Source organism: Adelges cooleyi, unplaced genomic scaffold (assembly GCF_023614345.1).
Source record: "Adelges cooleyi isolate 19-005CV unplaced genomic scaffold, UGA_ACOO_1.1 ACOO_flye_CR_arks_rails_tigmint_CR_PRNA_651, whole genome shotgun sequence".
NCBI classification, from domain to species: Eukaryota; Metazoa; Arthropoda; class Insecta; order Hemiptera; family Adelgidae; genus Adelges; species Adelges cooleyi.
Genome location: NW_026096352.1, coordinates 1,279,081 through 1,291,079, shown reverse-complemented (window position 1 = coordinate 1,291,079; position 11,999 = coordinate 1,279,081). Strand labels below are relative to the sequence as shown.

Genomic DNA, 11,999 nt, shown 5'->3' with positions numbered 1-11,999 from the left:
TTCTTAATTTAATTACTTAAAAAAAAATATTATCCTAATCTTGCTATCAATCAGTCAAGCTTTCGGTAAATTATTATTATATTAAAATTGTACCTGCATATACTCACTATCATTTTAGTTTTTAAATTTTATAAAACTGAAAACTACTTAAAAGGGTAAATATCTAGTTGTTTTATGATATTTTATACTTAAATAGGTATATTTTATTAACTTTTAGAAATTAAGAACAATTTTAAAATATTGACTGGTGGCTTAGTAATTTTGATTAAATATTTTTTAAAGTTTTTTAATTTAGGACAGAGGAAGGGTAATGTGTTGTACCTAAACTCGCTCCACCTCTAGTACTAAATTTTAAACTAATAATTTATAGCTAATTATTCTTAAGAGGACGCCACATCGGCTAAAGTACAGGCAATTTTTCGAAAAATATTAATTTAGAGTTTAAACTAAAATGTATACTCATTAATACAGTAATGAGGATACTTTATTGATTGCCATTTTTTTTTTTATCAAACTCAGTCATTTCTATAGGATATGTTACAATTTTTTCCCAATCAAAACTGCTTTGCGCGGATTAATTTTTCTCAGGCTTCATATATAGTACAGGAAAGAAATTCATAGATATTATACACGACAAAATTATCCGTGCTCCAGCATCTGTATATTTTCGATATACCTAATACTACCGACGCTATATAATTTTTAAAAAATCCTTTAATTATTAGTAAATTATTGGCCATGATAGAGCACAGACAATGTTGTTGTCTATATTATGTGAAATTTTGGTTTCTTAGTTTTGATTACAGCCTTTGTAAAATTATGCCGTGCAAGACGGGTTTTTGACTAAAAAAACGGGTGTGGCGCTCTCTTAATTTATAAATGTCATAATAAAATATTATTAACTAAAAAAATTGACGTAAACCTATATTATAAATTTAAATATATTATAGAGCTCCGACTAATACTAAAAAACAGTTTACATTAATTAATTTTATAATATTGTAAAATAAAAAACTTAAAAAAAAAAAATAAAACCACAAATGGTAATAATTCTTTTAAGATTTTTACATTAAAAAATTATTCGATACATGTATAAATTAAAAAAAAATCGACTTACGGAATAAACAGTGCAACCAAAAAGAAAGACATCTGTGGTACAATAGGAATTTTCTATAACTGCTGGTCACCTGCATAAAAAACAGTATGTCAGACACTTATCAGTCTGGGTTGACAAGTTTCCCTTCTGGTGTTTCCTTATCAAGCAAGGTTTGTAGATAATATCTATAAACCTTGCTAATCAAGAGTCGTTATAATTTTTATTTTACAATATACATGATAAAAGTTTGTTTTTATATCTAACACGTGTAATTATTTGTTGTGTTTCGGCAATACACATTATTTAAATTTACGCGAATAAATATTAATTGTTATTAAGTTATCACGGGAATAGAATCGAGCGGAATGGGCAATAAACGACACGGTTGTTCTAACGCATATTTTGCAAAAAAAAGAAGAGAAAAACAAGGAGTAAGTACCTACTTATTGGCCCAATATAATGATGACCATTATACAGCTGTATGGTACATTATTTTTTCCGAATGGTTTTATTGTACTATAATAATAATACACTCAGTGAGTTTGTAAAGAAAAAAAAAAAATATTCATAAAAAACTTGATATTATGCTTTATGATTTACAATGATGATGATAGTAATAATAATAATAGTACTATTACATCATTGAGCATCTAGTAGCGACTAATTTTATTTCTGTTAGTTTTGTTATATTCTTAAGAAATTTCTAACTTGTTAGTATCATAGATGATAGATTATAGATAGACCACATCACATGTAATGTTTTTTAGGACAATTAGGGTCTACTCATTATCTAAATGGATTGCTACAAGGTATGAAGTGTATAAACCGTGGTCTGATTTGAATTACCAATTAAGAAAGGGAATAAGTCAAAAAATATAATTTTAAAATACATAAAAAAAACTGTTTCTGCTCAACACAAACATTTATAGAAAATTACAATCTGTAAAAGCTTTACGTTACAACTTATCAACATTTGATCAATTTTTTGTAGTAAAAATTTTGTTTTATTTAGGTAATGAGAGCTGGCTGACTTATTTCTTTTCCTAAATAACATGTAAAAAAACATTGTAGCACAAAAATGAAAAATAGTTTATTTGTCAAATAATAAACCCCCCCTGTACAAAAAAAAAAATTGTAATTGATAAAAAAAAGTGATGAACATTTTTTCATGTGTCATTACAGTTTTTTGGAAAATTCTGTTATAAAAATACAAAGTTTTTTTATTACATATTGGTTATTTTTTATTTTTATGTGTATAATAGCTATGATTGGTAATTACAATACTAATGTTATTCCAGTTATTTAGCATATTACTGGCTCAATTTGATTAAAAAAATTCAAATAGGATGAAATATTTGATTTATAATAAACTAAAAGTTAGGTAACATGTGAATTTAAATTATCATTGTATGTTTTAAATGTACAATTTATAATAATTTTATCACAATTTCAGACAGATTCTTCAGTTACACCTAAAGAAGACACTCGTAGTCCTTATGTGACCACTATAAGGCATAACGAAAAATTCCTTCAACATTACAAAGTACACAAGTTTAACATAATTCACACATTCTCTTATCATTGTTAGTAAGCTGTAATTTGTAATTGTGTTTAATTATTAAAATTAACAGATGCAAGGTATCTGCCATGAAAACGAATGGGACCAATTTGTTGATGTGTTGAAAAGCGATTTACCGACTTCGTTTCGCATAACAGGCAGTTGTGAAGCAGAAGCCAAAGCGCTGTTGGAGTTGGTAGAAGGTGTTTTCTTTACCGATTTACTGAAACACGATCAAGCTGAACAAAAAAACTGTAGTAAACCCTTTTGTCTACCATGGTCAGTGTTTTACTTGCTTAAAACTGTCTTGCTTTTCTTGTTATCTCAGGAAAGACGGAATATTTAAATGATAAAAAGCCAACATAGTGTGGCGGTTGGAGAGGTCAGTGGTTTTTAGGAATGTTTATCACTGAAAGTGTTAAAATCACTTTCAAATCAATGATTTGATAAGATTTTTAAATGATAAAATATACATATAGGTAGGGGTTAAATTCCAAGTAGAAGTGCAGTTAATTGCTTTTACAATTTAATTGTTTTGCCTTAGATATGGTTGCATTATATTATTTAAAGATCGTATAGAATATAGAATTTCTTTAAACATTCTGATTCAAATTGTTACTATTTGAAAAAAATTGAAGTTGGGGTGCACTCTGTTGTAGCTTAGGATTGTGCTTTTAGCATAGAAAAATGTACACCCACAATTTTATTTTTTATTATTAGGATAGATGCAATTAGGGTTGATCACCTGTATTTTCTGATAATTTTTGATTTTGTTATTGTCAGTCTGATAGGCAAATCAAAAACATAATGAAAATATTTTTCGGATAAACTGTTGATTCATCACACATAGAAATCTAAAAAATTTATATCTGTCAAAGAGACATTTTTTTTCTTTTTAGATTTTTCCTAGGTAATGAAAAAAAAGTTTGACTACAAATTGTTGAGAATTTTTTCTATATTATGACTCACACTAAATCTGCCTTCAGTCTAATTTTTAAAACTTCACTCGAAAAAATCAAACTAAAGATACTCTTAAAGCTCACAAAATGATTATTAAACCAACATTAATAGGTTACAATTTCACTAATATGACATTAGTATTATTTATAGGATGTATTTATTTATATTATGCTGTCTACCACAAATTCAATGATTATTAACATTTATGTACTTATGTAGGTACCCTGAACGATTGGGTTGGCAGTTAAAAATCACTCGCAAAGATATCCGCGGGTCAGAAGCGTACTATCGTTTGCACAATTTTTTAATATCCGAAACCGAAAATGGTAATATTTCCAGACAAGAAACAGTCAGCATGATCCCTCCTTTGTTGTTGAATATCAAGCCCAGCGATAAGGTCTGGCCCAACATCTAAAATACTGCACACGTGCAATTTGGTTATTGACGCTTATTGTGTTTAATAGGTACTGGATATGTGTGCTGCGCCAGGTTCAAAAACCGCTCAACTCATTGAAGCCCTTTATTCGGGATCTACTACTTCGGTCCCTGGTAAGAATGTTACATTGTAGGTATTAACAAATATATGTTACCCAGTGTTTTGAGAGGTATAAACAATAATGTTTCTTTTGTTGCACCAATTGTTTTCACTTATGTTTCAGACGGTTTAGTTATCGCTAACGATGTTCACAACTCGCGTTGCTACATGTTGGTACATCAGGCCAAACGACTAAATAGTGCTAATATTGTAATCACCAATCATGATGCTTCGGTTTTGCCATCAATGATTATGGATGAAATTGGTTAGCCTTCGTTATCTTTTTGTTTAATGCCAGATTTGAAAATATTCTATTGGTTACAGGTGAGTCTGTTTTGAAATTTGACAAAATCCTTTGCGATGCTCCGTGTTCAGGCGACGGGACGTTACGCAAAAATCCAGATATATGGACCAAGTGGAGTCCCGGGAACGCAAACAATTTACACGGGTAAACATATTGCTACGTATTGACTGCATACAATATTATTAATTATTTTATAATTACAAAATTATCATTCGTCTTGTTTGGATCTATAGAATTCAATATCGCATTTTGAAGAGAGGTTTAGAACTGTTAAATGTCGGCGGACGTTTAGTGTATTCCACATGTTCCTTTAACCCGGTTGAAAACGAAGCCGTGATCAACCGTATGCTGACTGAAGCTTCAGGTATGTTGTCGTTTTCAACTATGAAGCTCAATGTTGGTACTAACTTCTAGTAGTAATGAATAATTATAACCATAAGATGTAATTCATTATACAAATATTAATTGTTTGTGTTTACACTGTTGTTAGGCAGTGTAATGCTTCTTGATGCGCGAGACAACTTGGAGGGGTTGAAGTGTGCAAAAGGACTGGTCAAGTGGAAAGTTGTATCGAAAGATTTAGATGTTTACGAAAATTTTGAACAAGTACCTGAGAAATGGTCTACTCAAATACGACCCCAGATGTTTCCGCCCAAAGAAGACGTGCACAACTTAACAAAATGGTAGTTTATTGTTATTTTAAAAGATACTATATAGTACAAAATACCGTTAATGGTAAAGATCTCTTAAAATCTAAAACATGGTCAAATACTAGATATTAATTAAATTAACTAGCAATCAATATAAACCATCCACACTGTTATTGGTTATTTAACAATTAATAACTTTAATTTTTCCTCAGTATTCGTATACTTCCTCATCATCAAGATACCGGTGGGTTTTTTGTCGCTGTGTTAGAAAAAATCAAATTGCTTCCGTGGGAAACGTCAGTGAAAGATACCACCAACAATGACACTGAAAAACTGTTGGATAATACAGAAAACAAGGTAGACACTAGGAGGAAACCAAAAAAAAAAAAATACCACGGTTACAAAGAAGATCCGTTTGTGTTTTTAGCTGATAACGATGAAGTTTGGCCAGCAATCAGGTAGGCAAATAATATTATTTTACGATAAAATAAATAATAATAAAAGGTTGCGTTCAAAGTTTATAAAGTTTTGTATCTTTTGTGAATTTACAGGGATTTCTACGACCTTAGCGATTTTCCCATAAACTGTTTGTTGACTAGATGTTCTGTAGGTAAAAAAAAAAATATTTACTATACATCTTCATCTATAAGAGGTATAGTGAACAACAATCAAGAACGTGTTAAAGTGAGTGTTTTTAGTGTTAATAAATGTATTATTACTGTGTATAAAATTATAAGGATTTTAGAGAATTTATACATTGGGGCTCTGTTAGCCCAATACAGTTATGATCAAATTGTCTGTCTTCATTAATATATTTTTTGTTGTTAAAAAGGACTGTAAATTTACATTTTAATACAAAAATGTAATAATAATGTATTCATCATTGTTAAAGTGCATTTTGTATAATTTTGTATTTAACTAGTTTCACTATTATTGCCCTCGTAGATTATCAACACTGGAGTCAAAACTTTTGTCCGTTGCGATAACAAATCGATGGGATGCAATTTCAGGCTTGCTCAAGAGGTAATTTGGTCATATTTAATCAATAATTTATAAATGTTCTATAATTTTTTATGTTTAACTATTGTAAATACACTACACATAATATATTTTGTTGTGTATCAGGGATTGCCTAGTATTACCGGTTACGTGGGATCAAAGAGACGTGTAAAGCTGAGTCGTGATGAAATTGTTATAGTACTTAAAAACCCGGTGGTTCCAGTGGCCAATTTAAAAGAAAATACCATAGAAAAATTAGTCGATTTTGGTGAATAAAGCTAGTTTTATTTGACTAGCATTCAAATATTGAATATATTTGAATGTACCGCCCGAGTGTCGGTTATTAATATGTTATTTATATGTATTCTTTCTATGCGAATAGGAGTGGGGAGTTGCATATTGAATGTGGACGATGAAGATAAATTTCCGCTTGAGTTGGTCGGTTGGAAAGGATTTTCAACCCTGAAAGCTTATATAAATGGAGAATGCCGCTTACATTATTTGCGAATACTCGGCGTGGACGTATCGGAATTTGGTAAGAAGCAAACATAAACTATTAACAACCATTATTTACTATACTAATAATTTAACGGGGAATGGAAGGAACCTGAGAATTTATAAATTTTGATGTTTAATCTATACTTCATACTCAATTAATTTTATATATAAATTCAATTTTAGATGTTAACAAATTCAAGAAAGACGTGGCTGATGATGATAAACCAAAGATAAGCGATACCGTTATCTCAGGTACTGGTAATAATATATTTAAAACTAGTACTGCATAATAATTACTTCATATTTGAGGATACATTTTCTTCTTTTTTCTGTAGACATGCAAGATATTGCAATTGATCAAAGCTCGAGTGAAACGCCACTAGAATGACGACAACGACTTGAAACCAGTGTATGACAAATGCCCAGAAACGGTTTGTGTATTAGTATTGTTAAAAAATGTTTAATCACATAGTACATGAATCCATTCTGCTAACTTTTTTTCAGAGTAATTTTTTCTTTAAACCTTATGAGCCATTTAGGCCTAACGCTGACTCCTCCAAAGGGGAAGTTTTTAAACTTTTTATATGCTGGTATGGGTGTAAAGTCTAGATTCAATAATGTAATGTAACATATTATTATATAAATATTATTAATGTAGAAACAAAATTTATAAGTAATATATTTCATTAGGCCATTTAGTATTTGTCCCACTTGTAAAAAATGTCTAGCTCCTCCAGACATGTCATATAATGTATAAATAGTCCGTACATGTATATTTTATTAAAACCTTAATTATGTCTGGTTTCAGATGTATGTTTTCAACATTCGCGGCTAAGTAAAAATAAGAAGAAACTAAGAATATCACCTATGATTGGCGACACCTATTAGTATATTACAAACATTTATACAACAATTTTTATAAACATTGTAAATTATATTTAAAAATATCGTTATGTTGTATAACAGCGCATACTGTAATTTCAATTTTGTAATACATTAAACATACAAAGATAAATTTTCCTTTTTTTTTCTGGGTCACACAGTGGTCTGAATTTTTACTGCATAACAACAAAATATACTATCTAAAAATGAATTTTTTTTTTTTTTTTTATAATATTTTATCACTAAACTTAGTAAACTCGGTACAAGATTTATGTTTATCTGTTATAAAATATGTTAACTTGGATATTAATTAAACTAGTCCAAAAGTTTTTTTAACATTACTTCAAGTATATAAACTTGTTAATACATTTTCAAACTTAAATACAAATATTAAACAGGTTTTAGCTTTCGTAACTTGCTGAGGAAGAAGATATGTTAATTTTAAAATTAATTATGTAGTCTAAGACAGAAAAAAGACAATAACGTGTGATATAAGCTAAATTTTAGTTAAAAATACTAAGAAAGCAGTCGATGTATGTCTTCGAGGTCACCGAGTTAAAATTTGACCTCAGGTTAACAATAATAATAGGCTAAATAATACTTTATAGTATAAAAATGTGAACGTGAGTAGCTACATTTAAATAGAAGTTAAAAGAAATGTAAATTACCTTAAAAAGTTTTTTTGTTATTATAAAATAAGCTCTGTACGTAAAAAAAATTATTCGAATAAAACCATTGCTCTGGACAATATTAGGATGTACATTGTACCTACAATGCTATGACAAAGTTAACTTTCAATGACTGCTAAGTCAACTTGATAAGCTAGATTAAAAAATGTATTGGTTTTCGGGCAGGTATCAAACAGTTATTTTTACCATCATATCAATAAAATGAAATAACTTAACATTTTTTTTTAAATTTGAAAAACAATTCCCCCTAATTTCCCTAACTAGATGGATGAATTAAAATTTTGAATCGGCGGCCTCATAAACATTGATATGCAACTTAAAATTTTTCCAAATTTAGAAAAAATATCCCCCCCCTAACCTCTCTAAGTAAGTGGATGATTTCAAATTTAAATTTAGCGACCCCAAAAGTTTGTAAATTGACGTTTTTAATCATAAATTTAGGAGATATTATTTTAGGTTATGACTTTTGAGACCACTGTTGTTCAGTGTGACTAGAAACATCGGAGAACTAAAATTCTTTAAATAAGTTGGCTCCTTGCATAAAAAACATCATGGTAGCCGGTTTTTCTCATAAACAAGTTTCGTTATATGGTTTTTATCGCCGGCTCATAAGAATTCATGTCATATGCATTTGAGATTATTCTGTGTTAAAACTCTGAAGATAGTGTTGTGGAAGGAATTTCGGTTGTGATTTTTTGACAAAATAATGAAAGTGATTACACAGAATTCGGAACCAGAAAAGTGCATATAGAATATATATTTAACTATTCAGTAGTGTGAGGACTTCTGGATTTATTTAAAGTAGGTAAGTAAACAAACTTATAGATGACTGTTTATTCATTTTTTATTTAAATATAAGTTTTAAGTTAGTTTTGATGCGGCTTTAATCTCAACTAAATATTTGTCTGTAAATTTAAACAATACTTATTTGGTTAGTAATTAAATAAAACGTCAATGTATCTAGAATTAATTTGACGAACATTAACAAACTCAAATGTAGGTAGTAGGTTTAATATTTACACAACACAAAATAACATTGGTCTAACCTTATCACAAGATGATTCTTGTTTAGGAGGGTCATTAGTAATTAAAATATAACTGAATTTTAAAACTGAAATATTAATTTAAAAAATGTACTAAAGTCTACACCTAGTTTTAAAACTTGTTACATTAAATTTAAAATAACAGTAATTGGGTATTTCATTTGTATTTATTTTATTTTAATAACTTTTTTTTACTATTTACAATCATACAATCATACATATCATTATGGTTTATCTACTTCCTGTAAGCAAATCTTGAGTTGGAGGCAGAGAGTTATTGTGGAAATTGAATTAAATTTTACTTATATTATTTACATCTAATATAAAATAATAAACAAATATAACAGCAAAAACAGAGAGGAAAAAGCAAATAATATAACAGTATTATGGCTAATTATGAATGAAGACATAGATTTAATTATATAAATAATAGATATCTTATGTTTAGTTTTAAAATATTTTACAGATCACATAATAATGATGAACTTGTATATCTATTAAAAATAATTTTAGTTTTAGTTTTTAATTATTTTTTAAATTTAGTGAGTTAAACAATTTAGGTCCTAAGTAATAAATTAATTATTGGCCTATATTTTTTTTTTTTACATAATAAACTTTAATGTCATAAGCTATATTTTCAAGTATATTAAATATATCATCCAGTGAAGACATTTTTATTAAAGTAAATAAAAATAGCAAATTTTTTGTACAAAAGACTTACTGGTAAAACAAGTTCTGTATAATTGACTTTTGTGGATCCAGCTTTATTTTTTTTTTATTAAGGCAGATACGAATCGCATTATTTTGTTGATTATTCAATGTATGGAGTATATTACCTTCTGTACCACCCCATACCTATAATTTTTCCATACTGGTATAGTGTCATGTATACAATTCTCATAGTGTCTTTAGAAATGATTTTATTTAATCTATATAATTTAAAGTTAATTGCCCTTAGTCACATTGTAATGCTTAATATATGTATATTCCATCTCATATTATACTCGAACATTAAACCCAAATATTTTATTTTATTCACTCTATTTATTATAGAGTAGCTTGGACGCTTCCTTGGGGTACACCACAATTTATTATCCTATCATTACCTACTATCTCATTTATCTTCTGAGTTCTATCACTTAAATAGCTTTAAAACCATTTAAAACGTTTTCGACAGTGATCTGTTATGTCGATTTGAATTAAACACCTGTTTGAATATTATTTAAAAAAGTTTCGTCACTACATTAAACAAATAAGTGATCTAGACACGAATGTGACTTGTTAAATGGAAATCTTGTTAGTTAATAAGTTAATTAATAAGTGAGCAAAAACCATTTGACGATAGAATACCTAAATATTCATTATCTACGTGTCCATTATCAATAATTTGATACTTATATCTGCTATTATTATTGTTCGGTCTTGTAGCGATTAATCATTATTTATTATGTAATTTAGATAAACCAAAACTTCATTATTATCAAGTGACGGTGATCAATAAATACATAAAAAATTAACTGGAACATTGCATGCATTATCAGCAATTTTTAAATTAATAATATTTGCAACTTCACTACTATATTTATTAAAATCTAAGGAGAAATTTTGGTTTCTTTTCACTTTACTGTAGAACATATTTTACAAAACATGGCAAATTATAAGTAGGTACAATTTTGTATATCATGCCAAGTTTCAGTTAGAATAATTACATCTGCACAACAAAAATTAACATAATTTAAAAAAGTAGAACTGATCAAAATTAGCATTAACGCTTCTTATAATAATACAAAATACATTTAGAAAATTATTTTCTTACAGATTGAAAGTATTAATAAATTCATATATAGAGTTAAAGTATTTTGTTTTATTGTTTAAATACAAGTTGATAGAATTGAGAATATTCGTGATTTTTGATTTTTTTTAAATTAATTAAAAATGTAAATTTGTAAATACCTAAATTTAACGAAGCAATAAACAATAGTTTAAAATTTTTTAGATTTTTCATCATAAATTAATAAAACATTGGGGGTTTCAGATTATTTAACGAAAATCTTTGCATCTTTAAACCATGAAAATGTATAACCATCCTCTCTAGCCTTTGTTCTCGTTTTGTAGAAAAGATTTTTATTTGTTTGAGTTAATTGTTTGTTGATATAAATATTTGCGTTTTCCCATTACACACAAACTTGTTTATTTTCTTTGCATTAAATAATTAAGATTTTTTAGAATTAAGTTGCAACAATTTTTCTTGTTTTATTATTATTGTCCAAAAATTCTCTACATGCATGTTATACTGAAATATCGACTTTTAACTTTGAAGCAATTTGTTTTATTGTTTCTAAGCAATTTTCTTGTTTTACCTCCGGAAAACTAACAATTTCAACATTAAATTCAAGCGTTTTCTGTTCTAGAATATTTTCTGATTGTAATTCTCCCAATATTGTTAAGATATTCTTAATTTGTTTTTTAAAACTGTCAAATTGACCACTCATAAAATCAATGGATTCTACTAAACTTTCAATAGTAGTATTCGAGAAAAGCTAGTCGTAGGTTTGATAGTACCTTTATTAGTTTTGCATTTGGGACAGCTCCATGCTTCTTTAGACACAGTTGTCATTTTTCGATATACAGGTTCTCTAAAACCTGCACAACCAAAATGCAAAAATTCATTGCATTTATTACATTTTATCTCATCTTCCTTGATTACATTTTCATTGCAAATTAAGCACATCATTTTACATACAATTTTCGTTGACCACTTATAACTGAAATATTAATACAACTC

General features: G+C 28.1%; 1 protein-coding gene across 1 annotated transcript; it reads left to right on the top strand.

Moving 5' to 3' along the window:
* Positions 1-1,319: 1,319 nt before the first annotated feature.
* On the top strand, positions 1,320-7,615 carry LOC126844244 (tRNA (cytosine(34)-C(5))-methyltransferase). Its single transcript, XM_050582278.1, has 17 exons — positions 1,320-1,527; positions 2,550-2,639; positions 2,728-2,933; positions 3,834-4,011; positions 4,079-4,163; positions 4,274-4,414; positions 4,474-4,597; positions 4,687-4,817; positions 4,944-5,136; positions 5,316-5,561; positions 5,655-5,787; positions 6,049-6,126; positions 6,229-6,370; positions 6,485-6,637; positions 6,784-6,852; positions 6,936-7,031; positions 7,409-7,615. The coding sequence occupies exons 1-16, from the start codon at positions 1,462-1,464 to the stop codon at positions 6,986-6,988; spliced, it is 2,088 nt and encodes a 695-aa protein (XP_050438235.1). The 5' UTR covers positions 1,320-1,461; the 3' UTR covers positions 6,989-7,031; positions 7,409-7,615.
* Positions 7,616-11,999: the final 4,384 nt, after the last annotated feature.

Excerpts from the sequence above, each read along its gene's own strand:
- LOC126844244 (XM_050582278.1), top strand. The coding sequence starts at position 1,462 with ATGGGCAATAAACGACACGGTTGTTCTAACGCATATTTTGCAAAAAAA. Across the intron at positions 2,640-2,727 it reads AATTCCTTCAACATTACAAA|ATGCAAGGTATCTGCCATGA; the intron begins GTACACAAGTTT and ends TAAAATTAACAG. Across the intron at positions 4,012-4,078 it reads ATATCAAGCCCAGCGATAAG|GTACTGGATATGTGTGCTGC; the intron begins GTCTGGCCCAAC and ends TGTGTTTAATAG.